The 27751-nt window shown below is 39.3% G+C and overlaps 1 protein-coding gene across 10 annotated transcripts in view; it reads left to right on the top strand.

Moving 5' to 3' along the window:
- The window catches only part of PRKN (parkin RBR E3 ubiquitin protein ligase), a 1296326-nt gene that overhangs the window by 818696 nt on the left and 449879 nt on the right, over positions 1-27751 (top strand). For all 10 annotated transcript variants that reach the window (XM_061624330.1, XM_061624331.1, XM_061624327.1 and 7 more), the window contains one exon: positions 21768-21904. In XM_061624330.1, the coding sequence (XP_061480314.1) occupies positions 21768-21904 (137 nt within the window). The remainder of the gene's footprint in view (positions 1-21767; positions 21905-27751) is intronic.

Here is a 27751-nt window from a genome sequence, read left to right as displayed (position 1 = left end):
ATATTATGAATAACTTCTCAAAACATACATAAATTTGATATTAATCTCAAGTTAATTTATATATATCTATATTTTGATTAAACTTAATTAAGACTTTGAAGAGTTATATTTTATATTCTATATAAGCTGTTCTTGGAATAATGTATCTCTGTCAGATATGATTCTAATGTAGTATATGTTTGTATTGTTTTATATGTCTATTTACTTTTGGCCTATGGGCTGTAATAAATTAAATTGAAATCCATTTTTCATACAACTGGGGAAATGTCTAGAAGAAGAAGTCCCTATAGAGTCCTACCTTTACCGATAAGCCCCATACTTTGAATATTTTGAAACATTCCCCTGTGCTCTGAAAATTTTGATGAATTTTTTTTTTTGCAGATTGTAAGCGGGGCAGCAAAAGTAGGGAATGCATTGATAACAGTTAAGCATTGTGCTACAGCTTGGACAACTGCTTGCACAGATCAAACTTTTTGTGCTAATGTTATATTTGATCTTCCTCCTTTGGGGATATACATTTTCAAGTGAATACAAATGCTCAGATGCTAGTATCTATGCTACAGTGCTGTAAGTTCTGGTTTTGATTAGGGAAAGAATTTTCTGAAAATCTCGATGTCAGGCTTATATGCAGAAGTTTTCTAATTCCCATCTTGTTCCTGGATCTAGTCAAGAAATGAGGGTGTCTTTTTAAAACCTGTTCTACTAAAAATGTGAACAATTATTGCTTATTATAGGCACTATTTATGCATATAAATTATAGCTTTCCTAAAGTAACTAGCACCTAAACAGATATATACAACAATACATACAACTTTATAAAAATACTTATATATTAATACTTATAAAAAGGTGCTGCAGAAATATAATACCACATGGGGCTCAACTCTTTTATATGTATTATACATATTATATACACTTCTGCATACTATTTTTCATCTATTTTTTTAAAAAAAATGGCAGTGGACAAGCAGCTTGGACATAAGTGGGCACTCAGTGCAAGAGATCCACTGATACAATCAAAGCTTCAACAGTTCAGAACCACATAATTCTGTGTATAAATCCATTTACAACTGATTCCTTCTCCATCCCTAGTTTGATCTTCCGTCCCTCTGCATTGATATTTTCAGAGCTTGGAAAAGTTACTTTTTTGAACTACAACTCCCATCACCCCCAGCCATCATGGCCACTGGATTGGGCTGATGGGAGTTGTAGTTCAAAAAAGTAACTTTTCCAAGCTCTGGATATTTTAAACGATGACCAACTACCTTCAAAACTGATGGTGTGTGTGTGTTTTAGCATGATGTATACTTTATTTTGTTTTTATCTCTCTGTTTTTTGTGTTTCTCGTTATATAATTAGTTTGCATTTTTAGATGTATTTACGGATTTTTTCTTTTAAGTACACTGTTTTAAAATCATCATCATCATCATCATCATACATTATCTGGCTCTGATAGGACTGAAACAGTTCAGACACCTTCCTCATGACTCTTGTGTGAAGGTCTTGTCTTGTCAACATATTTGAGTTTTGTCTTTGTAAAAACATTTCTTAATGCAAGGCAACCCGAAGAACCCACTGCTAGGGATGGGGACGGAAATTCAGTTCAGTTTGCATTTAAAGGCAGACCTATCAAATTCACATTTCCAAAAGAATATGTGAATTGAAACACAGCCATCCGTTGACATTTGCACTTCTCCGAATTTTGCACTGCCATTCTCCAGCCAAGTAATGTGTACTAGAATACATATGCTAGGGTAAAGTGTGCAAATAAATGCATGTATTTCTGAAGATAACATATAAAGTGTTATATTAGGGGAAATTGCTTTGCAAATACGTGTATTTTAGGCAAAATTGCATACAAAATGTGTATATTAGGAGGAAATTTACACTAAAATGCTAAAGAATTTTCATTAGGACTTTTTTTTTATAAAAACACAAACACAAACTGTTGTGGAAATGTGGAGAAGTGAAGATTGGAAATATGAGAAAGAAATGACAGTTACACCCCTCCCTACCCACTGCTTTTTGTAATCAGTACAGTTTGCGTAGCATAGTATGGTCTTTGCATCTACAAAGCAAAGTAGATGGAGGATTTTTGCAGCTGGAAAGAAAAGTCAGCTGATGTTTCATTCAGCACATATGACATTATGGCCCAGTTGTGGTCGAAGCACTTCCTGAAACATTTCACTGCCAAGCCTAGAGATATACATATAGAGAGAAACACATTTATTACTTCAGTTTTAATATACTTTGTATTTGAGAAGAGCTTTCTCATTACTTTTTTTAAAAAAAAAAGAAAGATACAAATACCCCCAAATAGTTAATGCTGCTATTTTGTTTCTTGTTTTTGTGACGTCCTATAGAAGGAAGGTAGGAACAAAGGGGATTTGAGAGTGTGCATAAAATGCAGCATTTGTGAGACTTAAATTGTAGAGTTTATTATTTTGTTTTTAAAACAAAACAAAACATTTATTTTAAAACCTGGTTGAAATTATGGAAATCGGGGCATCTCAGTTGATGGCTTTTTAAAACAAACAAACTAGTAAACTCAGCTGAAAAGTCTAGGTGAGGGGTGAGCTGTTGTGTTCCCAAAATGTTGGACAGATATTTCTACACTTCTGTCACTTCATGTTTGACTTTAAAAGGAATATGTAAGGGAGAATTGCAGGGTGTGTAAGCAGCTGACGTGTCATGCACTCTGTGATGTGTCCGAATACTAACAGTTTTGTTTCTGATCTGATAAACCTCACCTCTTACATAGCCATCAGTAGTGAGGCCAGCTCGCAGATACAAGGTCCTTTCCTCAGGAACATTGGAACCCCATATAGGCACTATTTATAAGACTTGTGCTGTTTCTGTCAGTGCCCAAATGATTACTTCTGGTTTGGTGATATAAGATGCTTGAAGGTTACTGTTTCTTGCCAGTAAGAGACAGAGGAAATGTCATTGACTTCTCACTAGTTTTAATAGACTGAGCTAGGCTTGGAAAGGGAAGGCAATCTGTTCCCTTCTTATATGTTTTCTTTGGGGAGAGGCAACAGAAGTAGGCATCATAATTATGCTATTGATTGCCATGGGAAGGGGAAACAAAATCATTGTCCTTTTATATAATTAAAATGTATGGACTATAGACCAGATACCTTGTGAGTCACAGGAGATGGCTACAATCCCAACACCAGGACAAGAGCATAACTAATTACACTACCATGCTGTTGATTACCCCTAGTCATGATGCAACTCATAAATGCTGTGCAAAGCTACTTACAGTTGAGGCTAAAAAGGTGTTTCAAGTTTCCTGGAGTCCAAATCAATGTTAGGAGCCACCACTTTACAGAACTGAGAAGATATTTAAATTCTCAAGCATCAGCACCATAATTTTAGCAGCTTGGCCACTTGAGTTCCTTAGATTCTCCGTCCCTGCAGCCCTGTTTAGGCAACATGGGATGGGAGCAGTCAGGAGTGGGGAGAGAAAAGGTACCTGGACCATAACTGACTTTCCTACGTGGGCTCCTCAGTTATTTCCACTGTGGCAGTACTGAGCCTTAACTAGTGTTGTCTTGGGTTTTTAAGTCTCCATTAGTAAGAGGTTGTTTTCTTTTTTTCTTTTCAATAACAAGTGAAGCAGTGGAGGACAACTCTGTTCCACTTGGAAATCATGGGATTTAGCTGCCACAGCAGCACATTAGCCAAAGTCGGATGACAGGATGAGGCTGTATGAATAAATTGAGAATTTCTGTCAGGCGTTGAAACAAAACCTCTTTATAAGTTTCATAAAGCTGATCACACTTACTGGAGAGTTCCCTTTACCTGCTTCATAAATTTCCCCACAGACACCTTGCTCTGGCCACTTTTTTTTTTTAATACAATGGCCTTCAAACATCACTAGATGTGAAGGTCTTTACCTTCAGTAGGTCCCAGGTTCAATCTCTGGCACCTCCATGTAGGTCTAGGAATGCCTCCTGTATGAAACCCTGGGGAGCCGTGACCAGTCCTTGCCGTGAGTCCTGGAGTGGATGGGCCAGTGGTCTCACTTGGTATAAGGCAATGTCCTATGTTACGAATGCATGTGTGGACACATGGAAAGCAGAAGTATAAGAAATCAATGTGGAATTGAAGGGCAAGGACATAGAAGCTTAATGTTTCTCTGGTGTTCACAACCCCTTTCAGTAAAAGAAAAGAAAAAGAAAGAATGCCATAACTTAATTCTTATATTCTTAAAGGGGTAGAGTTTGAAATAAAACATACCTTTCCTTGCCTTTCAACAGAGGAATTCACAAGGGATAGTCTTATTCCAAAAGTAATCTCACCTAAGTTTAAAACCAAAAATAAAATCTATTGATTGGTTTAAGGAAATGAAATTGGTTCCTATGCTTCAGAAAACAGTTTTAGAAATAATAAGACCAATGTATTTGCTTTCTATTTTTGTTTCAAAGGTAGCAATTATAAAACATGTTTTATTGCAAATCAAACTGGTAAGAAATATACATTTAATTTAGCATCACCTACCAATGTAAATATAATTAAGCTTAATGAACTGTTGTTGCATCTCACACTCCAGAGATTTTAAAGCAAATGTAAATGCCAAGAACCAAATATTTTACCATTTAAGATCAAAGAAATTTACTTTTATTTCCTTTTTTAAATGAATGAATTAACATTTAACAATCAATTGACATTTTAAAAGGACTGTGTTTTTTTATGCTCAAGTAGAACCCTCAAATAGAAATCACAATCCAGTTGGATTGGTCACAATCCAACAGCAGTTAAGATCTTGTAAGTCCCATTGATTTCAATAATAGATGTGTAGTGCAATCCTATTCAGTGTTACTCAGATGTGAGTCTCATTGTATTCAATAAAGCTTACTACCTAGCAAATTTGTTTTAGAATTGCAGCCTTAAGTAACTGTCATCCATTGAAATTAGTCAAACTTACAAGTAATTAAAATTTTGGCTGGACGGCCTAGACCCGCCCCCAGTCTCCCTCCCTGCAAACGTTCATGTCGTACGTGGAGATGCCAGGGACCGGGACTAAGTATGCATGATGCTGGAGGGAGGGAACTACGTGGCACAGTCCCACTCACACATTGGTCTTACACATAACTTCTGAATAGGGCTCTACTGTGTTGCCAATTTGTCTGTCATCCATACTATAATGTGTGCAGGACTGAAGTCTCATACTTGATCCTGACTTTGGAAGCATATCACTTTGCCTGTCATATGGTTTTCAGTCAGTCTTCTTAATTTTTAGTTTGCTTATTTGTCCCAGTGAACACTGCTTATTTCTTTTGTACTTTGTGTCCTATATCTTTCTTTTGTTGCTTGTCTGTGTTGTGGCTGCTTGTTTTTAAGTACGCATGGTAAGCACAGTCAGCTGAATTAAAAGAAAGAGAACTATCAAGAGGAAGTGAAATGCAGATGACCTGTGCCTTTAAAAAGTACTTGCTATATTCTCTGCATCTTTCCCCCTGTCTCTGAGAGCCAGTGAGGTTTGCTGGCTGAAGTGTTTGACAAGGGCAGGGGTGGGGAACCTGTGGCATTACAGATGTTGCTGGACTCCAAAGGCCAGAGAAGATGGGAGAGGTCCAACAACATCTGGAAGGCCAAAGGCACTGGACTAGAGAGACCTGGGTTCATGTTCTCATGCTGCCATGAAGCTTACAGAATGGCCTGGGCCAGCCACTCACTGTTGCTTAAAACTTCACTGAGTTATGGGAGCTAGAAACACTGCCTATTCTTCACAGATCATTCTGTGATGAATAAAAGGTAGTGTTCACACACACACACACACACACCAGTGCTGGAATGAGGATGACTTTTGAAAAGCCCTCATCCTGCCTTGGGAGAGAGTGGTATGTGGAGGGTGTGGGTATGAGGGGGGTGGTTATGTATGAGTGTATGACTCTGTGTGTGCGTGCGTACATGCGTGCGTGCGTGCGTGTGTGTGTGAGAGAGAGTGTGTTAGTTATGTGCCTGCATGTATGGACAGCATATATGTATAATGTCTCCTTGTGCGTGCATTTGTGTGTATACTCAGCTCCACTCACCACTACCATGTGGCTCTCAGAGGGATGGCCCACCATCAATGCAGCCCTTGGGCTGAAAAAAGTTAGCTGGCTCTGCTTTAGAAGATCAGTGGACTAAAAAGTTATCAATAATTCAGGGATAATCCAGCTGTATTAAAGCACTTTTAAGGCTCACTGATTTCAGTTGATGGAAGAACTTGCTCCCTTGACCCTTCTGTTGCAGATCTGTATAGCCTAAAAGTCCTTAACAAGATCTGGATTGTTCCCCATTCCCTGGCATGTTTACCTTTTCTTTCCCCCACTGTTGCTTGGATGGGAGCTTTATTTCTTTGTGAAATCAAAGAATCAAGTTGCCTTTTGCTAAAAAAAGGAAGAGAAATCATGGAAGAGAGTGAAAGTGTATCAGTTCAAACACTTTTTATTATGTGAAGGAATCTTGAGGGAAAGTCTCATAGAAACATTCTATGTTGTAAGGCTCAACACAGGAGCAACAATGATAATAGTAGTTATATAGTTTTTCATAGGCCACAGGGGATGTTCTGTTGGTGATGGTCAGCAACTTATCTGATCTTTGGAAGCAACTGAACTGAGTGCAAAGTTTTCTGTGAAAGACAAAGTACCAGTAAAAACTAGTAGACGTCGGCAAAACATTAGGGAAGTGGTGATTGTTATTGTATTGTTATTGAAAGATGTTGCAGCTGCTTTTTTAACAATGCTAATATTTTGTAAACTGTATTGTTCTTTTCTGATGTGTATTTTGTATTTGTGTTCATTTTTTGTGAGCCGCCTTGAGGGCCTTTTTGTAACATAACATAACAGTATCTGCATTGGCGAAAGTTGTCCAAGGAATGAACAATTGTATAATTCAGCTTGCCTTTCAGTTAAATGGTAAGGGTTCATCCACATACTTTTGCTGCTGTGAAAATCCTTGGAATCTAAGGGCTAAGCTACACATTGTACACAAACATATGTAATACAACCCTGACAGCTGCTGCTTCTAGGCTGAACAGCTATGGGTGTGAACAGTTTGTAGTGCAGATTTTTAACCCTTGCGCTGGCCACCAGTTTCCCGCTACAAACCACCAAGCTGTGCAGCTTTTCTCTCTGCTGACTTCCAGACATGTTTACCAAAGCAACACATTCCTGGAATCATCACTGGGGGTAAAGCAATTTGAAGGGGAAGTGTCACAGCAGTGGGGAAAAGATTAAACATCCCTGCCACCAGTAGAGAAGGCACTGCCAGGGTGGTATTACATACATTTTGGCCTACTAGGGTTTGAGCATACCAGCATCTGGAAAGCCTAAATGCTTCAGTCAGGTTTGATTGTCAGTATCAGCCCTTAAATGCCTTCCTTTTCAACATATTTTCTGACCTACCATGCTATACCTGCTATATGCATAAGAAAATAGGGTAAGACATTTGGGGACCCTCTTAATCCCGTATGGCAAGGGAGAGAAGCTGCAGAATCTGACTTCAGAAGGTATGCTTTGATACAAAAGCCACTGGCCTGATGAGGTCAAACTCTCCACAAGATAAATGTAGGGTTTCCTGTGTCACCTAATGCATAGTGAATGGTACTGTGCACATGTTTTCAATTGCCTTGGTTTGGATGCAGCATCAGTGGTCTATAGGAAACGAGATGGAATGGACAATGTAGTGTAAAAGGACATTGTGCTATAATGCTAGGCATTAAAACTCTCTACTTTGTACTTGTGGCAAAGGCTAACAAGAATAGAAAGCAGCATAGTAATAATTCATTCTCAATACAGTGATTATAACTAGAACAGAAAACAATTATTAGCAAGCAGTTATTAGTACCATCCCAAGTTTGCCCTCTTATGGTGGTCCTTGCACATATTGTTTTGGGAAGCACGGGGTTTATTATGCAAATCAACTTGTGCTGTGTTTCATATGAGAATATCAACAGTTGTTTCCATTCAAGGACACTGTGTTCAGAAGTGTTTTACCTATTTGTTAGATGCCTTGGTGCCTGGTCTGTGGAGCAGTAAGAATGGTATTATCCTATTCTGGCTAAGTGTGGTAAAAGCTACCTCTGTACCCAGTGCTTGGAAAAGTTACTTTTTTGAACTACAACTCCCATCAGTCCAATCCAGTGGCCATGCTGGCTGGGGCTGATGGAAGTTGTAGTTTTAAAAAGTAACTTTTCCAACCTCTGTCTGTACCACTGTTTTTCCACCAATAAGTAAATCTCTAAATGATAACTTTGAGGAGGAGGTTGCCTGCAAATTCACACTTAAAACACAGTACTCCACTTTCCTTTCCTCAAAATGTGTATATATGTGCCAGATCACAGTTCTGTCACTCTTCAGAGTGATCAAGAAACAGAGTATAGAGTGGTGCCATGCAGTGATGCACCCAGGGCAGGTCTTTGGAGCAGAGGTCCAGAGCCCCCACCCAACAGAATGACCTGCAAGCCCCATTGAGCCCCAACAGCAGTGTCATCAAGAGCAGTAAGCAGATTTACTCCCCATCTCAATGGTGTTTGTAAGCACATTTGTGTTCTTTCTTCCTTAGAAGCAAATGGGGGGGGAGTAAAGAGCTCCCATTAGAGACACTGAGTGGCCTGGCCCTTTAGATGAGGGAATCCTATGAGTGGGTGCCATGCACACTTGCTATATAGGAACCCTCCCTTCATATATACATGCATGTTCCACCTGCTATAACAACAGTCATTTGGCTATAATGTAAGCGTGCACAACATTATAGATAGCTACCAGTAATGATTTATCGGCATTCTGAAATGTGATCTTACTTTTTGGGCATTAGTAAAACTTGCAATGTAAAAAGTAGGAAAAAACTGTTGTTCCTACCTTAAAAACTCTTTCCTTTAGGTCTCCTACTTATTTGCCAGCCCCTTTTTTTCTCCTGTATTTCATGCCACCTCTGTACTGTAATTCCCAACATAACTATTGGAAATCAAATAATATTCTACCACCCTGATCCTGCACTCATTATGTAGAAGTAATTCTACTGAAAGCCATGAGACATGCTTCTGTTTACTGTGTTTGCACCAGGGTGTTGTGGATTGGTTCACACATGCATGGATGCATTGTCTGATTTTGTATCACTTGATGATTTGAAATTAAGGATTGGAACCTGTGACCCTCCAGATGCTATTTGACTGCAACTATCATCAACCTCGACCACTGGGCATGCTGGCTGGGATTGATGGAAGTTAGAGTCAGACAACATCTAAAGGCCACAGGCTCCCCATCCCTGCTTTTAATTGAAACGTGTGAATTAGCTCCATTCAATAGCATTATGACATAAGGCCATGTGAAGTTCTAATGGTGATGCTGTGATGGCTCATATGTCCATGATTCCTTGCAGTAATCAAGGAATTAGCATGCATGTGTGAACCAGTTCTGTGATCCCTGGCAAAATGAACATAGACATTACCAAATTATCTTGGGGGATGCTAGTCTATACAAGAAGGCAAATCACACGTAGACTGCTGTTAGGATGGGCCGATGCAAAGAAGGACAGAGTTCTTAAACATTTAATAGTAGTATGGAAGGGGGAATTTTAAGAAGTACGATTTGTCATGCTGAAATTCTCTCTTTTATGCAACTAAGTTATATGAGCCCAATCTTCCTTTGTATATTGTCACCCTTTTTGTCATATTTTGCAACTAGTGTCCCTTGTATCTTTATACAAAACTTTTTTACACATCTCAGGCATGTGAGAGAAAAAGGTTGGTCAGATATAATTTTAATGGAGTCTTGGAAATAGTTTCCTTTTCCCTGAACAGATGTATGTAAACAGAAAGCATTTTTCTGCTATTAAAAAGAGCACTGCAAGCAAATGTAGGTTAGTTTACAGCTGTTCTGAGCTGTTCCATCATCTTCCATTTATGATGATGTGTCAGATGGTAAGAAGCCAAGCACACAAAATGAATACTATTTTTAGCAGAATATTTCACACTTGCGTAGTTTGTCTGATGTGCAATTTTATAGATTTAGGCTGTGTTCTTTCATTTCCTTACTCTGAAGTAATCCAAATGAAGTAAATAGGATTATTTTGGAGAATGACTTTTTTCACTGTGAGATAGTGATGGGAAAACAGGGAGCATGAGGTATATGACTGAAATATCCCCTTTGTGTGGAATGCGGATGCCATTTTGAGGAATTCGTGAACATTTGGTTCCTGTGTTGTATGAAACTGATTCAGACATTGAGAAAAAGAGCAGATGTGCCCCTGCCACAAACTCACTAAGTGACCCTTAGGTAGTCCTTCCCCAAACCAACGCTATGGAGACAATAAAGGGTTGTTGTAAGGATGGCTAAATCTATGTATGTGTGATGCTTTTTAACACTCAAAAATGCTATATAAAAAGCCAAGTAGCATTGTGTTGCCTGAGAAAAATAGATATAGTCTTTTCTGATAAAGATATAGGACTATATCCATCTGTGCAGGTTCACTCAGGGCTTTTTAAAAGGAATTTTCACTTGAGGGGAATGAACTCAAAAGGGCACTTTAAAATAATGCGAAAGGGCATTTTTATTTTATTTTATTATTTATTATTTGATTTGTATCTTCCCAGCAGGAGCCCAGGGCAGCAAACAAAGGCACTAAAAACTTTAAAACATCATAAAAACAAACTTTGAAACACATTAAAACAAAACATCTTTAAAAACATTTCTTAAAAAAAGCTTTCAAAACATTGTCTAGGATTTAAAACATTTTTAAAAAGAAGGTTTAAGAACATATTAAAAAGCAATTCCAACACAGATGCAGACTTGGGATAGGTCTCAACTTAAACGCTTTGTTGAAAGAGGAAGATCTTCAATAGGCGCCAAAAAGATAACAGAGATGGTGCCAGTGTAATATTTAAGGGGAGGAAATTCCACAGGGTTTTTAATCTTTTTTCTAAAATGTTTAATCTTCATTCTAAATAATTACATTTATTTAAATAAAGAAATGTCATGAAACATGAATTTTAATAGTAAATGATTGCAATTTAAAGAAATGTGACATTTAAAATTTAACTAAAAATGTCCAGTCCTCCGAAAGAATTTTTTTACAAAATCCCACTCAACATAAATCTCTGGATCAGGTTGATGTTATCTCCTGTCTCTAGTTGGAAAAAAAAGGAGAACAGGCTGGGGGTCCTAATAGGCTGTACCGGTCCCATTGAGAGCGATGTTTAGCTGTGCATTCACTGTTTGTGTTGTCATACCTGTTTGTGTGTCATCCACTTTAAGTTTATGCAGGGACACAATTCTTTCAGTTTGGACTGAGTGTGGTGAGAGAGTTGCGATTGCTGCCAGAAGTTTTTGCACCATGCCAGAGGTTATGGGCAACAGCTGGTGAAGACACACAGACACTGAACACCCTAAATCACTAGCATGTGGAAGATGAGGCTCTTCAGAAATAACTGGCCACTATTCACATGCTTCATCTGCAAATGCACCATTTTCCCCTGGGAAGACTCTGGCACACTATACCAATCCTGTCTTCGCAAACTGTGTGAGTGACTGTGTTGATAACAGACAGCATGGTATCCTGTTCAGTATTGTCATGGCCCCGTCAGAGGACTCATCAGACAAGGATGACTCGGGAGTAACAGCAGCAGACCCAGAAGGAGAAATGGAGGAAACTCCTGAAAACCCAGCTCCTTCTCCCCCTCAGTTGCAGAGCACCCCAGACACAGCTGAAGCCCTTCAGCCAGACGCAGGCAGTAAACAGGATACTCCCCCCTCACCTGCAGAACGTAGACAACAGAAGGTCAGGCAGAAGAGGGGCAGGCCTGTCCACTTAAGGCCAAAACGCTGATGGCTCACACCTGCTGACAAACCTGCTCCTTAAAAGTCAAACCTTGGCTTCAGCTTGTTGCTGACTACAACATCAGGCGTGACCACTGTGTGTCTTCCTATCCCCTGAACCTTGACTTGGACTGATCTCTCGGCAAACTAGACCTGGACCTTCACTGATATCTCTTCTGAATTTCTGGCTTGGCACGTAAGCTTTGAACGGCCTCTGCCCTTATCTTGCTTCCTCCTTGCTAGCCTGGCAGATTTATAGTCAAGCTGCCGGCTGAGGACTTACGGCCTGGCAATTACCAAGGAATCTCCAGCCCTGCCTGCACCCCCACCAACACTGCTGTCTCAGTAAAGAGCTGACAAGTATGAAGGCATTCTGCTAAAAAAGGTTCTGCTGTTTGCACTTTTTCCAAATGAATTGCACATGTATTTTGATTGTTGGTTGCAACAAACTTGTTAGTTGTAAGTCTTCTGCTGTTAACATGACTACCAATGTTAAATTTGGATTTTGATTCACATTTCCCAGGGAAAGGTCCTTCCTTCATTATCTGTAGCTGAATCTCTGCAAGTAAATATGTTGGGAAAGATAAGGTCATCACGTTACAATTTTTTCTGTAGAACCTGGTGTACATCTAAGATATCTTCCATAGGTTCTGCTATCCAAATTTGCTTATCATCCTATGTTTTCAGAAAACCATGGGCTTCTGCTTTTTCTATTCTATCTCCAGTCTCCTCAAGATTTTTCCACTTTCTGGCAACCAGGCATATTGTACAACACTATGTCAATGAGGTGGACCTGATGCTGTGTAAACCTTACACCATGATGTCATGGAAACTGATTTGCTTCAGGAAAGACAGAATGTAGCAGCTTTTATTCTTTAATGTGCGGAAGTAGGTGTTTAAAGCTAATAGATTAGCTTTCCAAATCTTCAATTCTGGAACAGTAACAATGATGGACTCTGCAGCAAGATCTGACCGGTGTGCACAGCACCAAAAAGTCAAAATTTCTCTTGTGTACTGGTCACTAAGAAGTTTCCAGAGACCAGAGTTCTTCCCTATGTTTGCTGATTCTCCATCTGTAGTAATTCCAGTCAGTTTCTTCTCATTAGAATCACGTATTTTCAGAGCTTCATTCACTCCTTCAAGCAAACCTTTTGTTCCATTCTGCTCTTGCAAATGCATTAGTAGGAAAAGAGTTCTCAGATTTCCAATTGGCATTGCAATTCTACAACTAATAAATTTGTTATCTTCCATTTGTTTGCTGACACTGCCATCAATCTGAATACTGAATACCAAATATTCATCAAATATTTTTCTAATTTTTGCAGACTTTTAAAGCTCAAACTGGAGAGAGTCCAGAAGAACAACAGTTCTCCAGGACATCACTTTATTCCCTCCACATGACCTTGATCCTACATTTACTGTTCCTCCTACCTCAAAAGGCAGGATGGGAAAGGCAAACAGTCGCAAAAGGGCAGCCTTATGGGCAGGCCCTCCCAGAGGTTGAGAGAGGCCTGGGCCACTTCCATTTTTTGAGGCTCCTGGTGTATTAAAAAATGAAGAAATTAAATTAAAGTTACAGAAATTAAATTTGAGGCCCTCCATGAATGTGAGGCCAGGGCCAAATGGCCCTTCTTGCTCCCCTGTAATAGGCCCTCTTATGAAAAACTCCTGACTCAGGAGTTCTGAACAGTAGTTCTCACCTAGGTTTCCTTTGTTAATCAGAATAGCAGTTTGCTCAGTAATGGGCTGGTCAATGGGCAATTGATCATGGTATAGGCAAATGAGGACAGATCCCTGCCCCAGTCTGCACACACAAGAGCTTGAAAGCCTCCTTAAAATAACAGATCAAATTAAGTGATATGGTTTACCTAGCAACAGGAGGCTTTGTTTTAAAATTGATGGCAAATCCTTAATCACACAGTCACTCTAGAGGAAAACAATGCAGCATCTAAATCTGCATTTTGTTCTCCTCAAATATAAACCTGTGACAAGCTGGATTAAAAGGACACTGATGGGGGGGATTTTGAGTTCACTGGTGAGGATTTCCCCCCACTTTGTATGTTAAAAAATGCCCTGAGTCCACTGGCATGAGATTTCCAAATCTGCAATAGAACTCCCTCTTCCTCTCCTGTCCTCTCCACTCCCCTGTGCGTCCTCAAAATCAGCTCCATAGGGGATCCCAAATGGGGGGATCCTCTGGAGTAGATTTTGGGGGTGCATGGGGGAGTAGAGGAAATGGGTCCTATTGTGCCAGTGCAGTATTGCGTATAACCGAAATATATCTCTAGATTGTGCCTAGATATACAATGCTTTACTATACTGAAAATAAAGATTAGGATTCCTTTTGAAAAGTTTTGTTAATGAGGTCAATAGTGAGTGAATTGCATACATGGTTTATATAGGTTTTGTAGTTCCATTTTGTTCCAGGGAGAGTTATTATAGGGAGCTTCTACATCTGTACTCTCATTCAGTAAAACCGATTGTATTAATTCTTACTTTGCTTTCACTTTTTTCATGTTATTTTTTTGTGCGAAAATCATAGGTTAATTACTCATGGTTACAGGAAATATCCCAGGAAATTTCTTTAGAAAACTAAGAAGTGATTCCTTTGGTGCTGAGATAGGAAACCTATAGCCCTACATTTGTTGGATTCTAGCTCCCATCACCCCCAGTAAGGGTGATCAATGGTCAGGGATGATGGGAGTTGTAGTCCAGCAACATCTGCAGGGCTACAGATTAGCTACCCCTGCTTTTCAATGACAGTACATTTGCACTAGTAGGGCCTGGCCTGGTCTATGATGAGGCACTGAGAGTTTAAGTGACAGCTGACCTTCCGGTGTCATTGAATAATGATAAAGCATAAAGTTGGGCTATATAAACAATTACTGGGATGATATAAATTACTTTAGTAGAAATAAAATATTAACTTTCCATTTTATTACACCAATCCTACTTCTCTTTCGCAAGTATGTTAGAATGAATCCTCTGTTGAACTTTTATCATATATCCAATTTGGTGATGATAAATGTGATTTTGGGGTTATGTGTGTGAACATAGCTCGCTTCCTTTTCTAGAATTTAGACATATTTGCTCATTTGCAGATTTATTTCCAGTGGTTTGTCTCAGCTTGAAAAATGCTTAGTAACCTCTTGTGGCTGTTAACAGATAAAATTGTTTTGGAAGAGTATAGAGATCCATCCAAAATTGAAAACAATTTTGTGGTGCTTATATGGAAAGCTTTTGAAGCTAGAAGAAGATTGCTAAAACCAATAACAAATACGTTAATGGGAAACTCTTGGGCATTTTATAATAAATATGGCCCTCTTGGGCGAAGGATGAGCAGCAGCGCATTTATTTATTCCACAGCAACAAACTCTATATGACTATTTCTGCCTCGCTGAGTGTAATCCTTGAGAGTCAACCATACAGACACATCCCTCTTTTTTTATTATTATTTGGTTAAGGTATTTGATAGAGGGGTGAGAAAAATCCAATAGTCACCTACAAATAACCTCAGGGATTTTCACAGATTCAAGCACATTTCCCCCCTTTCTTTACAAATATCTGCAGGCTTTAGCTACATCTGAAGTGTTTCAGAACAGTGATGTCAACTTGCTTATTTTTAATGTGGCATTCTGTTTAACCTTAGAGTTCTTGGTCTCTGTCCCTCACGCTCCCACTCATCACTGGAACTGAAGGTGTTAGACTAATGGGAGGGCAAGCTAGCCCAAGGTTTTCATAAGCAGGCAGTGAAAAATGTATCTTTTCAGGCCTCTTATTATGTCTGCAAGTAATTCCTTATGCTAAAAACTTTTTGCGTTCCTAGCCACTGGACTGACTCTCAATACATTAATAACACCTGTCACTAGATTTTGAGATATACTCAAATAATTTATTTCCCAGTGGGGCTCTTATCTAAACAAGACCAGTCTTTACATCTTTTTTCATTTAGTCAAGAGTCTGTAGCAGCAGCATATCTGACTAGTATTATCTGTGGATTGCTGTTTCTCAAGTGGGGGTCGGAGGTGAGCAAGAAAGAATGTAGGGAATTAATAATACCTTCCACCATTGCTTCTTTTTTACGTGCTTCCCATCAAGTCCATACTGGTAATATAAAGGGGGATGGATTAAATTTGACCTCTCCCTTTCCTTTGCAAAGATACAACAGCAGTTTTAGTAGCAGGGATAATGAACAGTCAGGAGTCTCAGGTTCTATATCAGAATCCTTTGAAAATGATACCATTTTGCTTTTTTAGAATAATTCACTTAAAAAAAAACTAAAACAGAAATGGTGTACTTGTGTGCATGTGTTTCATAGGAAGAGGTTTCAGGCCTTCATATTCCCAAAAGTACCACCCCTCAAAGCCCTTCCTCCTAATCCAAGATATTTGTGATTGATTCTTATTTTCTCAGTAAAATATACTTTGCACATGCTTAGAGATGCTGTCTTCTTTCCTGTTATTTGTCCCAGGGAATGAACAATCAGGTTCTAGGGCTGTACTCTAGCTCCAATTAAACACTAATGTATTGACTAAGTTTGAAGAGAAAAATTCAAAATGTGAAGACATCTTCACAATGTGGAGTTGAAAACACACTATAAAAATAACTTCATATTTTCTTTTTCTTTAGTCAGCCTTGTTAGTGATCCATCAAATAGAAGAGAAGCTTTTCACTGTGATCATGATTTTTGTAACAAATTTGGTATACATTTTATAAACAAATTTTATAAACATTTCCATGTTCAAAAACTTGAGAAATTATCTCAAAGGCTGCTTGTCTTCCATCCATCCATCTGCTAAATATATTAAACAAACGTGAACTATTTTTCTCAAAAGCCTTGTTCATGCATCCAAATATGATGTTGAGTTCAGATGTGGAGGGGGAGATTGTGGTGGCAGGCTCTGCTTGCAGCCCACCCCTCATTGATTGGCTTTTTCTTTTTTGCAAAGATTCTGTTGTTGTGGAAGACAACCACAGATGGGATGAATAAGGCCCTGTACTGTGACAAGGCTACATATGTATCTCTGCTCCACTTATGTTCAATAGACAGAGGGGATTGGGGTTGTGAAAGTGCCTGGGGAAATGGGGGGGAAGTGCTGAGGGAATGAGGGGGGGTTGGGAAAGTGCCTGGGGGAATAAGTGGGGGAGTTGGGAAAGTGCATGGGTGATGAATGGGGGGAGGGGTTGGAAAGTGCCTGGGGGAGTGACATCACTGGGCCCTGCCCATGATCACTGGGGCCTGCCCTGAAATCTTAGGGTTTGGGATGCTTCTGAACTGGCAACCCTAGACTACAGTAAGCCCCTTTGAATTCAATAAGACTTACTTCTCTGAGTAAACATGGTTAGGATTGCAGCTTAAGTGTGTTTGAGGGCATGGCTGGCTGAAAGCATTTTTAGAAAAATGAACTGTTGGAAGAATTATAATGAGGCCCCTGTAACAGAAACAAAAAAAATCAGAAGTATGACATTACCTTTTGCCGTGCAATCCTATATGCATCTGCTTGGATGTTGGCCCCACTGAGTTTAATGGTATTTACTCTCAGTGAGTGAATACAGGATTGCAGCCTCAGTTCTTTGGGAGCAAGCATAACGTCAGTTTCTGAGATCTGCTGAGTATTCCGTCTATTGCCTGTCTCTTTTTTATAAATCAGAACAGCAAGTGGTCAACTAATAAGGATTAGTAGTGGGGAGGTTTTATTTAACACAGTTTGTAAGCTGCTTTATTCTGCGAAAATCCCTTAAAACACTGAGATTATATTATTAATGCTACCAACACACTACCTTGATGTTTACAGCGTATGAGGCTTTTAACGGATATTTTGAAAGAAGATTATGCATGGAATATTTCCCTTCACAGAAGAGAAAAGGACACCCACTGAAATTAAGGGATTTTGTAAGTTAAGTGTAATTTGGATCTTGGTTTATACAGTGACTTCCAAGTCATTTATACTTGAATGCTTAATTTATTGACCAATATGTTTCTTCTCGAAAATGGGAAGAAAAATTGAGGAGGTCATCCCCCATGAAAATGATTGCTACTTTACATTATATGACAGCGCATCAGTCATGTCATTGTGTAGCTTCCTCTTGGATCTCTGGCAATTCTGTTGCCACTTGCCAATCACAATGATGAAACACACATATTAGCTTTGTATTAAAGATGCCAGTCAAGGCACCCTGTGTCTTTGAAACCTGCATAAAAGACAGGATTTTATTTGGGGGGGGCAGTCATAGCTTTCTACTTCACCTGTTTAAAAATAACATTTAAAGGTTCTGGAGCCTTGGAACAACAAAATTATGGGAATGCCCCATATGAAAAGCTGGTTTCAACTTGTCACTGCTACTGCTGTAGGCCTTTGCTGTGGTCTGCATGTCATGGGGTCACATCTATGTCATTTTGGATGGCTGACTGGAGAGGCAAGACACATGGGGATAGTAAGGCCTAATGGGTAGCAGCTGGAACTGGCCCTGTCTTTGACTGCATGGCCATGGAGAATAAGCCAAGAGACGATGCCCCCACCAAAAGGAGTTTTTCATTTTTGATGCCAAGGAGTTTTCCATTTTTGATGCCCCTTCAGACTCCCAAATCTCTCACTGGGTATGCACAATTTAGTAATCCTTCTGGTGCTTGGGTTTGGGGATGCAGCTGTTGCAGGAGATGATGTTCAAATTAAGACATAAGAACATAAGAAGAGCCTGCTGGATCAGTCCAGTGGCCCATCTAGTCCAGCATCCTGTTCTCACAGTGGCCAACCAGGTGCCTGGGGGAAGCCCGCAAGCAGGACCCGAGTGCAAGAACACTCTCCCCTCCTGAGGCTTCCGGCAACTGGTTTTCAGAAGCATGCTGCCTCTGACTAGGGTGGCAGAGCACAGCCATCACGGCTAGTAGCCATTGATAGCCCTGTCCTCCATGAATTTGTCTAATCTTCTTTTAAAGCCGTCCAAGCTGGTGGCCATTACTGCATCTTGTGGGAGCAAATTCCATAGTTTAACTATGTGCTGAGTAAAGAAGTACTTCCTTTTGTCTGTTCTGAATCTTCCAACATTCAGCTTCTTTGAATGTCCACGAGTTCTTGTATTATGAGAGAGGGAGAAGAACTTTTCTCTATCCACTTTCTCAATGCCATGCATAATTTTATACACTTCTATCATGTCTCCTCTGACCCGCCTTTTCTCTAAACTAAAAAGCCCCAAATGCTGCAACCTTTCCTCATAAGGGAGTCACTCCATCCCCTTGATCATTCTGGTTGCCCTCTTCTGAACCTTTTCCAACTCTATAATATCCTTTTTGAGATGAGGCGACCAGAACTGTACACAGTATTCCAAATGCGGGTGCACCATAGATTTATACAATGGCATTATGATATCGGCTGTTTTATTTTCAATAACTTTCCTAATTATCCCTAGCATGGAATTTGCCTTTTTCACAGCTGCCGCACACTGGGTCGACATTTTCATCGTGTTGTCCACTACAACCCCGAGGTCTCTCTCCTGGTCAGTCACCACCAGTTCAGACCCCATGAGCGTATATGTGAAATTCAGATTTTTTGCTCCAATATGCATAATTTTACACTTGCTTATATTGAATTGCATTTGCCATTTTTCTGCCCATTCACTCAGTTTGGAGAGGTCTTTTTGGAGCTCTTTGCAATCCCTTTTTGTTTTAACAACCCTGAACAATTTAGTGTCGTCAGCAAACTTGGCCACTTCACTGCTCACTCCTAATTCTAGATCATTAATGAACAAGTTGAAAAGTACAGGTCCCAATACCGATCCTTGAGGGACTCCACTTTCTACAGCCCTCCATTGGGAGAACTGTCCGTTTATTCCTACTCTCTGCTTTCTGCTTCTTAACCAATTCCTTATCCACAAGAGGACCTCTCCTCTTATTCCATGACTGCTAAGCTTCCTCAGAAGTCTTTGGCTTTGCAACTCTGTCTCCAGCTGCTGTTTGTTTTGCTGTCGCGGGCCTTGGTTTTAATTCTGAAATGAAGAATGGTTCAAGAATGTTTGACCAGCAAGGCAATCACTGGCATGCAGTGCTTGATGTCTATCAATGAAAGTAACTGTGTTTCTGATTGCCTTTCCCAGTGCATGGTGTGAGCACACTAGCATAATGGGGTTTTTGGCAAACAGTATTCTTATCCTGTGTCCTGTCAGCGGTGGAAACTGCTGCAAGCTGTTCAGTAAGGGAAGGTTCTTAAGCCAATTCACCATGCTGCAGGGATGGAGGAGAGGACAATGTGTGACTATGGATGTTTGAGTTCCTTCACATCTTTGGGTGCTTGGTGTGAGAAAAGATGGAGGATGCTTAAGTCTTCCTTTGATGCATGGGCTTTTCCTCCTTCTTGAGGCTCCTTGTGGCTTACCTATGAAAGATACCTTGGCCTCCGGTAGCAGTGGAGTTGAGATTCCTGGTGGGTGTTTATATAAGAGTTCTTCAAGGGGTTCAGAGATCACAGGCATTATTAATCTGCCTGTCCTATATTTGCCCTTCCAATACTTCCCTTGGCTGCTGCCTTTGTCCTAAATGCTTTTTCACCAAGGGCAGGAGAGAGACTGACCTCTGAGCAAGCCTAGTATTGTGACTAACTTCTGCTCTTCCTGGCTCCCGCCTTGCCCCCAGCACCACATGTTTTCCTCTGTGAGCTGACAGTGTTGTACCAATGGGATTATGTCAACATAGGCTTCCACTTATGTAGCAGTATTGCTATGCTCCTGTAAATGCATAACTTCAGTGCATTATTTAGTTCAGCCAATAATGGGGTATTTAGTAGTACTCTACTCCTGATCCAGCTGATATAACTCGAGGATACTATAGCACTGAAATCAACAAGAACAACGTCTTTTTCAGGCATTCATTGCCTCCCTGGGCTCCTGCTGGGAGGAAGGGCAGGGTATAAACCAAATAATAAATAAATAATAAATAAATAATTCATCCCAAGGATAATGAATGTATGTGTGTGTGTTGGAGTGGAGGAGAGAAGTAGCATCTCAGCGGCATGCTTCACCATGATGTACATGCATTGCTTATAATTTTAATGAATCCCTTAAAAAGACTTTGAATGGTCTTAATTCTGTATTATTTTGCTCAGCTGGGCTATGTTGCAGAATTGTTTTTAGTATTATGGGATAATATCAGCAATGGCTTTATGTGGTTTTATCCCCCTCCCCCAATCAGAAACATGTAAGGAGTTGTTGAATTAGATAGAATTATGTTTAGGTATTCTCTTTTCCCCTATCCAGTTCTTACTATAAATTTATTCAACTATTTCTTCTCTTCATCTCCGTGTAGTCTGGCTTAATTTAATTCCTGTCTAAAGATTGCTGTCATTGTGTTTCATTGTGATTATATTCCTTTATAGCCATTGGTGGACCTCATCATAAAGGTTAACATGCTGATGCAGCAGGTCTTAGAATCAAGCTTTTAGAATGTAAGCTCTCTCTAGTAGGGATGTAAGAAGGCATAATTTCCCCTTACATCCTGTATTTGTCAAATGTAGCACTATTTCCCTTCCGCTGCAGTTCGTCTTCTGTCAAAAACTGTTTTTCATCTCACTGCTCACTATGGTGAAATTATGTAACTTATGTAAGATACATAAATACTTCATCATTATATTATTCTGCCCCTTTCATTTCCATGCAAATTAATTACATACTGTTACATAATTAATAATTACATACTGTCTGCAGACTGAAACCCAAGAACAGTGAATACTGATTGTATTCATTGGATTTATTTCTGTTCCGAACACTGGACAAATCATCAAACATTGGCAATTTCCGCTCCTGTTTCCATTTTTGTTGGCATTCTCCAACATCTCTATTCTTTAAGCAGATACTGTGTAATTTATTTGTTCCATACAAAGCATAGAACAGCTAGCAAGAAACACAGGAATAACCATACTTGTATAATAAATGAAAACTGCTCCATCCTTTTTCCTCCTTTCCTTTTAGGAGTCCTGTATTGGTATTCCAGTGCGTCCATCGCCATGTCATTTGCCTGGACTGTTTTCATTTATATTGTGTGACTATGCTGAACAATCGCCAGTTTGTCCATGACCCTGTTCTTGGCTACTCCCTCCCATGTGTGGGTAAGTCATACCATATTTTTTTCACATATTACTTAACTTAAATAATGGAAATAAATTACTAGCTTAAATAACATATCTTTCTGTCATTTTATATAGATTCATGGAATAATTATTTGTTTAAGCATTTGTTTCTCTTGATGGAGTGCCTGTGGGTTTTTGGAAAAAACTCCTCTAGCCTTGTGTTGCATTTGCAGTACTGAATCTTGGTTCTGAAGGGCATTTCTTTTATAAGCATATGCATACATTTTTTTCACATTAGTATTTCATCATCATCAAGTGTTAAATGTTGATAGCTATAAACTATACGGGGGGGGGAAACCAACCAAATGACCTCCACACCTCTTCTTTAGAGTCAAATAAGTTGTTAACTTCATTGGCCTATCTTCAAGAGCTAATAGGAAAAGTATGTAACAGGAATTTCAAATAACTTTCCTGGCTGGTGAAGTTATCTCTGTTAATTACCACTGTGTTGAGTGGAAGGCTGATCACCCAAAGCATTTGTTAGGCTGTGTATCCTTTCTGCTTGACTAGGGAGAGAAACGTGGGTTAGATGCATCAAAAATGGTTGACATTTCTGAAACTGCTCTTCTGATGGATTAGGAAAAAGCAAAAATAAAATGTTGATCCATACACAAATTGAACAGAGAACATTGCTAAACAGTTTTTTGGGATACTTTTCTTTCTTGCTCTCAAACATCACATATGCTGGCAGTACCATGTCATATTCTTAGTTTTGTCGTACAAATAAATTATTAAATCATGGATGCACCATTTCTGGCAATTGATTTGTATCCTATTCCTTAAAAGTGTTGCATCCAGGACAAATATAATGTTTTCTGGTTCTTGGGTTGCTTCATGTTAGTAATGGCCACAGTTAGATTTCAAGGCAGGATCATTCCTACAATTGATCAAAAAAAGAGTGCCCGCTATAGGCATCAGTTTCCAGGAAGGCACATGCACAGTTCAACAAATTGTAATTCTAGTCAAATTCTAGTTATATTTTTAGCTGCTGCAGTGGAGGAGAAAGCATTTAGATTTTCTTCCCCACACACTGTCTGTGTGTGACACCACTATTAGAGTGGTTTGAAACTCATTGGGAAATAACTTTCTTGACACCAAAGAGACAATGTATTGCACTTTTAATTTAAATGCTTATTGTCATAACTATTTTACATAGCTTTTTGCTCTGTTTAGTTGGCTACTAACCTCAGACAATAGACTACTATTAGATTTATTGATACATTCCTAAGATTTTCCAGCAATCCCTGGGATTTTCACATTCCTCTTACATTTTGTTCTGAACTTGTTAAGTAGTAGATTTAGCCTTCAGTATATCTTAGCCCATGCATATATATGCTTATCATCTGCACAGGGGCTAATGGGATGTGACATTGAGTTCCATGATTCTTTCCCCTTTTTCCTCCTGCACTTCATTTGCTAAAAATAGCTACCACCTCCTATGCTGCTTTTTCATTTTCAGAAAGAAAGATATGAAGAACTCACTTTTTTTCTCTGTAGACAGAAAACTTGACAGCTGTGGAGATTTTCTGTGGACAAGCAACTGAAGGAGAGATAGTTAAGCAGACCCTGGAACTATTCTGTTCCTGACTGCAGTCTTCAATGGCTGCTTTTCATTAAAAACAACAAAACATTCAGATGACATTATAGAATGTTGCCTATCAAAGTAGCTTAGACCAATTTGTCTACTTTTTGGTAGTGCATAGCTACTGTTGTAGAATTTAAAAAATAAATTATGGATTTATCTCATATGAAAATATGTCAAAATGCACCATTGTCAACATTCTGATGCAGTAAAAGGGAAACTGTAGTCCCTTCAGAATTGGTTTTTTAATGATAGAGACTTCTCATTCTCACAATTTTTTTTGCTTACGACAGCTACAAGTTCAAGTTGAAAACTTGAAGAGATCATTGACATTGCTCCCCACCCATTATTTCAGTGTAATTTACTGTTGCATAAACTGTAGGGAAAACACAGAGGTTTGAGTTAATGAAATGTTCTCGAAGTATCGTTCTTTATATAAGTGACTCTATAAGAAATGCTTTGTGAGCCACCAAAGGACTCTTGCAGAAAAATAAAATAACAAACTGTTATAATTTTATTGTTGTTATTGTTCATGATTATTAACGCTGCAATGGTATACATGCTTACCTGGGTGTGAACCCCATTGAGTTCAATGAAAATTACTTCTGAGTAGATAAATATATGATTGCTCTGTAAGTCAACAAAGTTCTCAGCTAAAACTGAGAATTAAACTCTATAAGACTACAAGCTGGTGTTTGCTATTATTTATTTAAGAACTTACAATTAGCTAAGCACTGTAGAAAAAGATTAAAATTAGCCCGTTTTTCATACTTGTGTTGTTGCTCCTTTGAAACATGGACATCACAGCTTCATCGTATTCTGAACATTGCTTTATGTATCTGTTCCGAATAAAAAGTAGGGTTACTTCAGCTCTAGTCAAGGCACTGATTGGCCTTATTTCTGTCCACTCTCTTTAGTGCATATGGGTTCAATACCTTCAGACTACAGAGGAAGGCATAGTTTTACCATCAGCTTTGTTCGGTTTGCTCAAATGTGCAAATTAACACTGTTCCTTCTGGTGTTGTTTTGAGAAAATTATATAACATAATTATCTTAAGCAGCAGTTTCCATTAACATTTGACTCTCTGCTTCTGATGTTATGAAGGAAATATTCAAACATTGCAGAAGATAAACACACACACATTTCATTAGATAAATCTAGAGGTCACAACCTATACAAGAAAAATAACACAATCTACTGCATTGGCTCACTGTACCAGAGAACAGTGATGTGTTTCATAAATGCAAAGTAATTTGAGCTTGAAATTTGCAGTGAAAAATGTATTTCATACGAGTAGCATTTTTCAAATCAATTTTGTAACTGATGTGCATTAAAGGTAAGGTCATTATACATAGGGTGCTTCCAGAGTGCATGATTTAGTATCATCCAATAATTTCTATTCTGCTTTAAAATGAAATAGCAAATCTGTTTTCAGACTTCTGGAATCCAAATAACATTCTGTACACAAGTGGGCAGTAGTCGTCTCCCAGCCCCAAATGTGAGGGGTGAGGAGAGCGATTTTCATTGTAGCCATTGTGTGTGTGTGGGGAAGCTTAAGTACTCCCCCCTCATTGCATTCCCAAGCATTATTCCCCCTACTGACCTCCATCAACTGCAATTTAGGAAGAAAAAAGAAAATGAATGAATATAAAAGCAATGTTCTTTGGACAGGGGAGGATTAAAGTGATCAAGTTGATTCTTAGAAAGGAGGGACAGATCATCTGATACCTGCACCCCTACTTTCCCAGTCATCTGCTCCCATTGGTGGTACAAGCCCTGGTCTCCTCTCGCCTAGACTACTGTAATGCGCTCTACATGGGGCTACCCTTGAAAACAGTCCGGAAGTTGCAACTGGTACAGAATGCAGCGGCGCGCCTGATTAAAGGCAACTGGAACAGCATTCCAGTGCTGAAGGAGTTGCACTGGTTACCAGTTGCTTACCGGGCCCAATTCAAGGTGTTGGTTTTGACCTTTAAATCCCTACATGGTTTCAGCCCAGTCTATCTGAAGGAGCGCCTCCAGCATCATCAGCAATGCTGCCAACAAGATCAGCCTCAAAAGACCTTCTCTCCATCCCACCAGTTAAAACAGCCAAACTGGTGAGGACTAGGGAGAGGGCTTTTTCAATTGTGGCCCCCACCCTGCGGAACTCCCTACCAAATGATCTCCGTCATGCCCCCTCTATGATGGGCTTCTGCCGGGCCTTGAAGACCTGGCTCTTCAGGCAGGCTTTTGGAGTGGGTTAGGGTTTATTATTCTGGTTCGAGATTTTAAATTTTTTAATGTATTTGGATGTTTTATTTTGTACGTCGCCCAGAGTGGCTGGATAACCAGCCAGATGGGCGACTAATAAATTCAATAAATAAATAAATAAATAAAATAGAGAAGGAAATTTATTTCTTTTTATAGAGCAATAACTGGTCAAGCAATCTGCAGAATAGTGGCACATGAGTCATCTATGTCTATGTTTAAAACGGGGAAAGCTAAACAGGGAAAATGGGAGGAGAGTGTTGTGATTGCTGTGTCATTCAAAAGCCCTGTAAAAAGTGAGTGAACAAAGTATCACTATTCCATAGTTAATGCCCATTGTGGAAGTAACCATAGATTAGAGGCCAGAAGACAAATATTTGTCTATTTCAAATCAATATGTGAAATTCAGCCTTCCCAAAATCTGCTGTTCCTGGCTATGTGCACCTGCATTCTGCCCTTTATCTCTGTTTGCTTCCCTCCCTCTGGCTTTCTTCCCCTCGTAGGCCCTTTAGCCTAACCAATTCAGCCAATGGTAGCCAGAGACCCTCTACCTGCTTTATGACATTAGGACAGCTCGATTATTGCCAAGGCTTCAGCTTCAACACAAATCCCTTACAGTGTTTATGTACACTTTGCTGCATGACAGGCTCGTACAGAATGGTTAAGCAAGAATGAATGTTATCTCTTGTTATGATCTGATAAATTGGCTAGAAAAATGGCCGCTGATGTTGGGTTGTCTTCTTCAGATAGAATAGCTAGCATTCTTAGAATTTTTGGTGAGAGAGGAAGTTGCTTTATGCCAGGTCAGATTATTATCTTCTAGCCTAGTATTATCTACTCTGACTAGCAGGGGCTTTCCATGGTATCAGACAGAGAGGGGTCTTTTCCATCATCAGCTGCCTGAACTTTTTAACTGGTGATACCAAGACCGAACCCAAGACCTTGTACATGCAAAGCATGAACACCATCAATGACCAATGTTCCCTCCTGACCCTTTTGGAGGAGTGGAATTCATTACATATTGTTGAAGTCTTTTAATTCAGAATAGGTATCAAGGCTTCCACTTGCTGGAACACCAATATTTTAGAATAGCTGGTCAAATTATGGTATGGCAGAACTACGATTTAAATTCAATATGTGTATTGATACTGAGAGTTTGCATGAGAAGCTGGCTGTACTGAAGTAGTTAAGCTGTTTTTTTTTAAAAAAACTCAAAAACTACATATTAGATACTCTCCTTGTCTAATGGTAACAAAACTGTGTGGTGTCTTGCATTAATGAGTCTCTATGCATAGGCAATTTGATGAGTACTGACATCTAAATATCTTTGAAATAATTAATAAGATGCTTAGAGGGGTAGGCTTGCATATGCATGAAATCATATTTATGGTCATTTAGCTAGTTGAAAGGGTTCTGAAATTTCATCTAAAAAATGAGACTTGTAGAAAAACATGCCATATAATTTAACATGATCCCTACCACCATATGTTAAAAGGAGGGAATGATGCCAATGGGGGGTTATAGCCCACAAGGGAATATAAACATGTCATAGAGTAGGAATGCCAAGAAAAGAATGGTGAGGCTAAGAACTGCAAACTTTTACATTGCTGCAAGCATTTTGCAACAATGGCTTTGCATCCATTTATTCCTGAAGTGTTCATCATATTTTGTGACACATTCTAAAGAAAACTGAGAAAAAGAAGCTATTCCCATCAGAACTATAAAATCCTTTTTGTATCTAGAGATTGTTGTTATAATCTCTGTATTATCACAGATAGATAAAGTTACCTCTAGTTGCTGTTGGAACTACTACTAAAAAGGTGTGGGTGGGGAGACACACTTCTTTAAGAGCCATGTAAGAACACTATTGGGAATTGGGTGTGGTCATACAGTTTAAGAGATTCTTCACACGCACCATTTCCTGTGTGAGTATCTTGTATCAGGAAACTATGATTGGTGGTGGGTTCCCAAGCCCCACGTCTCCACATTGGGA

Source organism: Rhineura floridana, chromosome 4, assembly GCF_030035675.1.
Source record: "Rhineura floridana isolate rRhiFlo1 chromosome 4, rRhiFlo1.hap2, whole genome shotgun sequence".
NCBI lineage: Eukaryota > Metazoa > Chordata > Lepidosauria > Squamata > Rhineuridae > Rhineura > Rhineura floridana.
The sequence above is the reverse complement of the archived record's forward strand: the minus strand, read 5'-3'. Positions and strand labels throughout refer to the sequence as shown.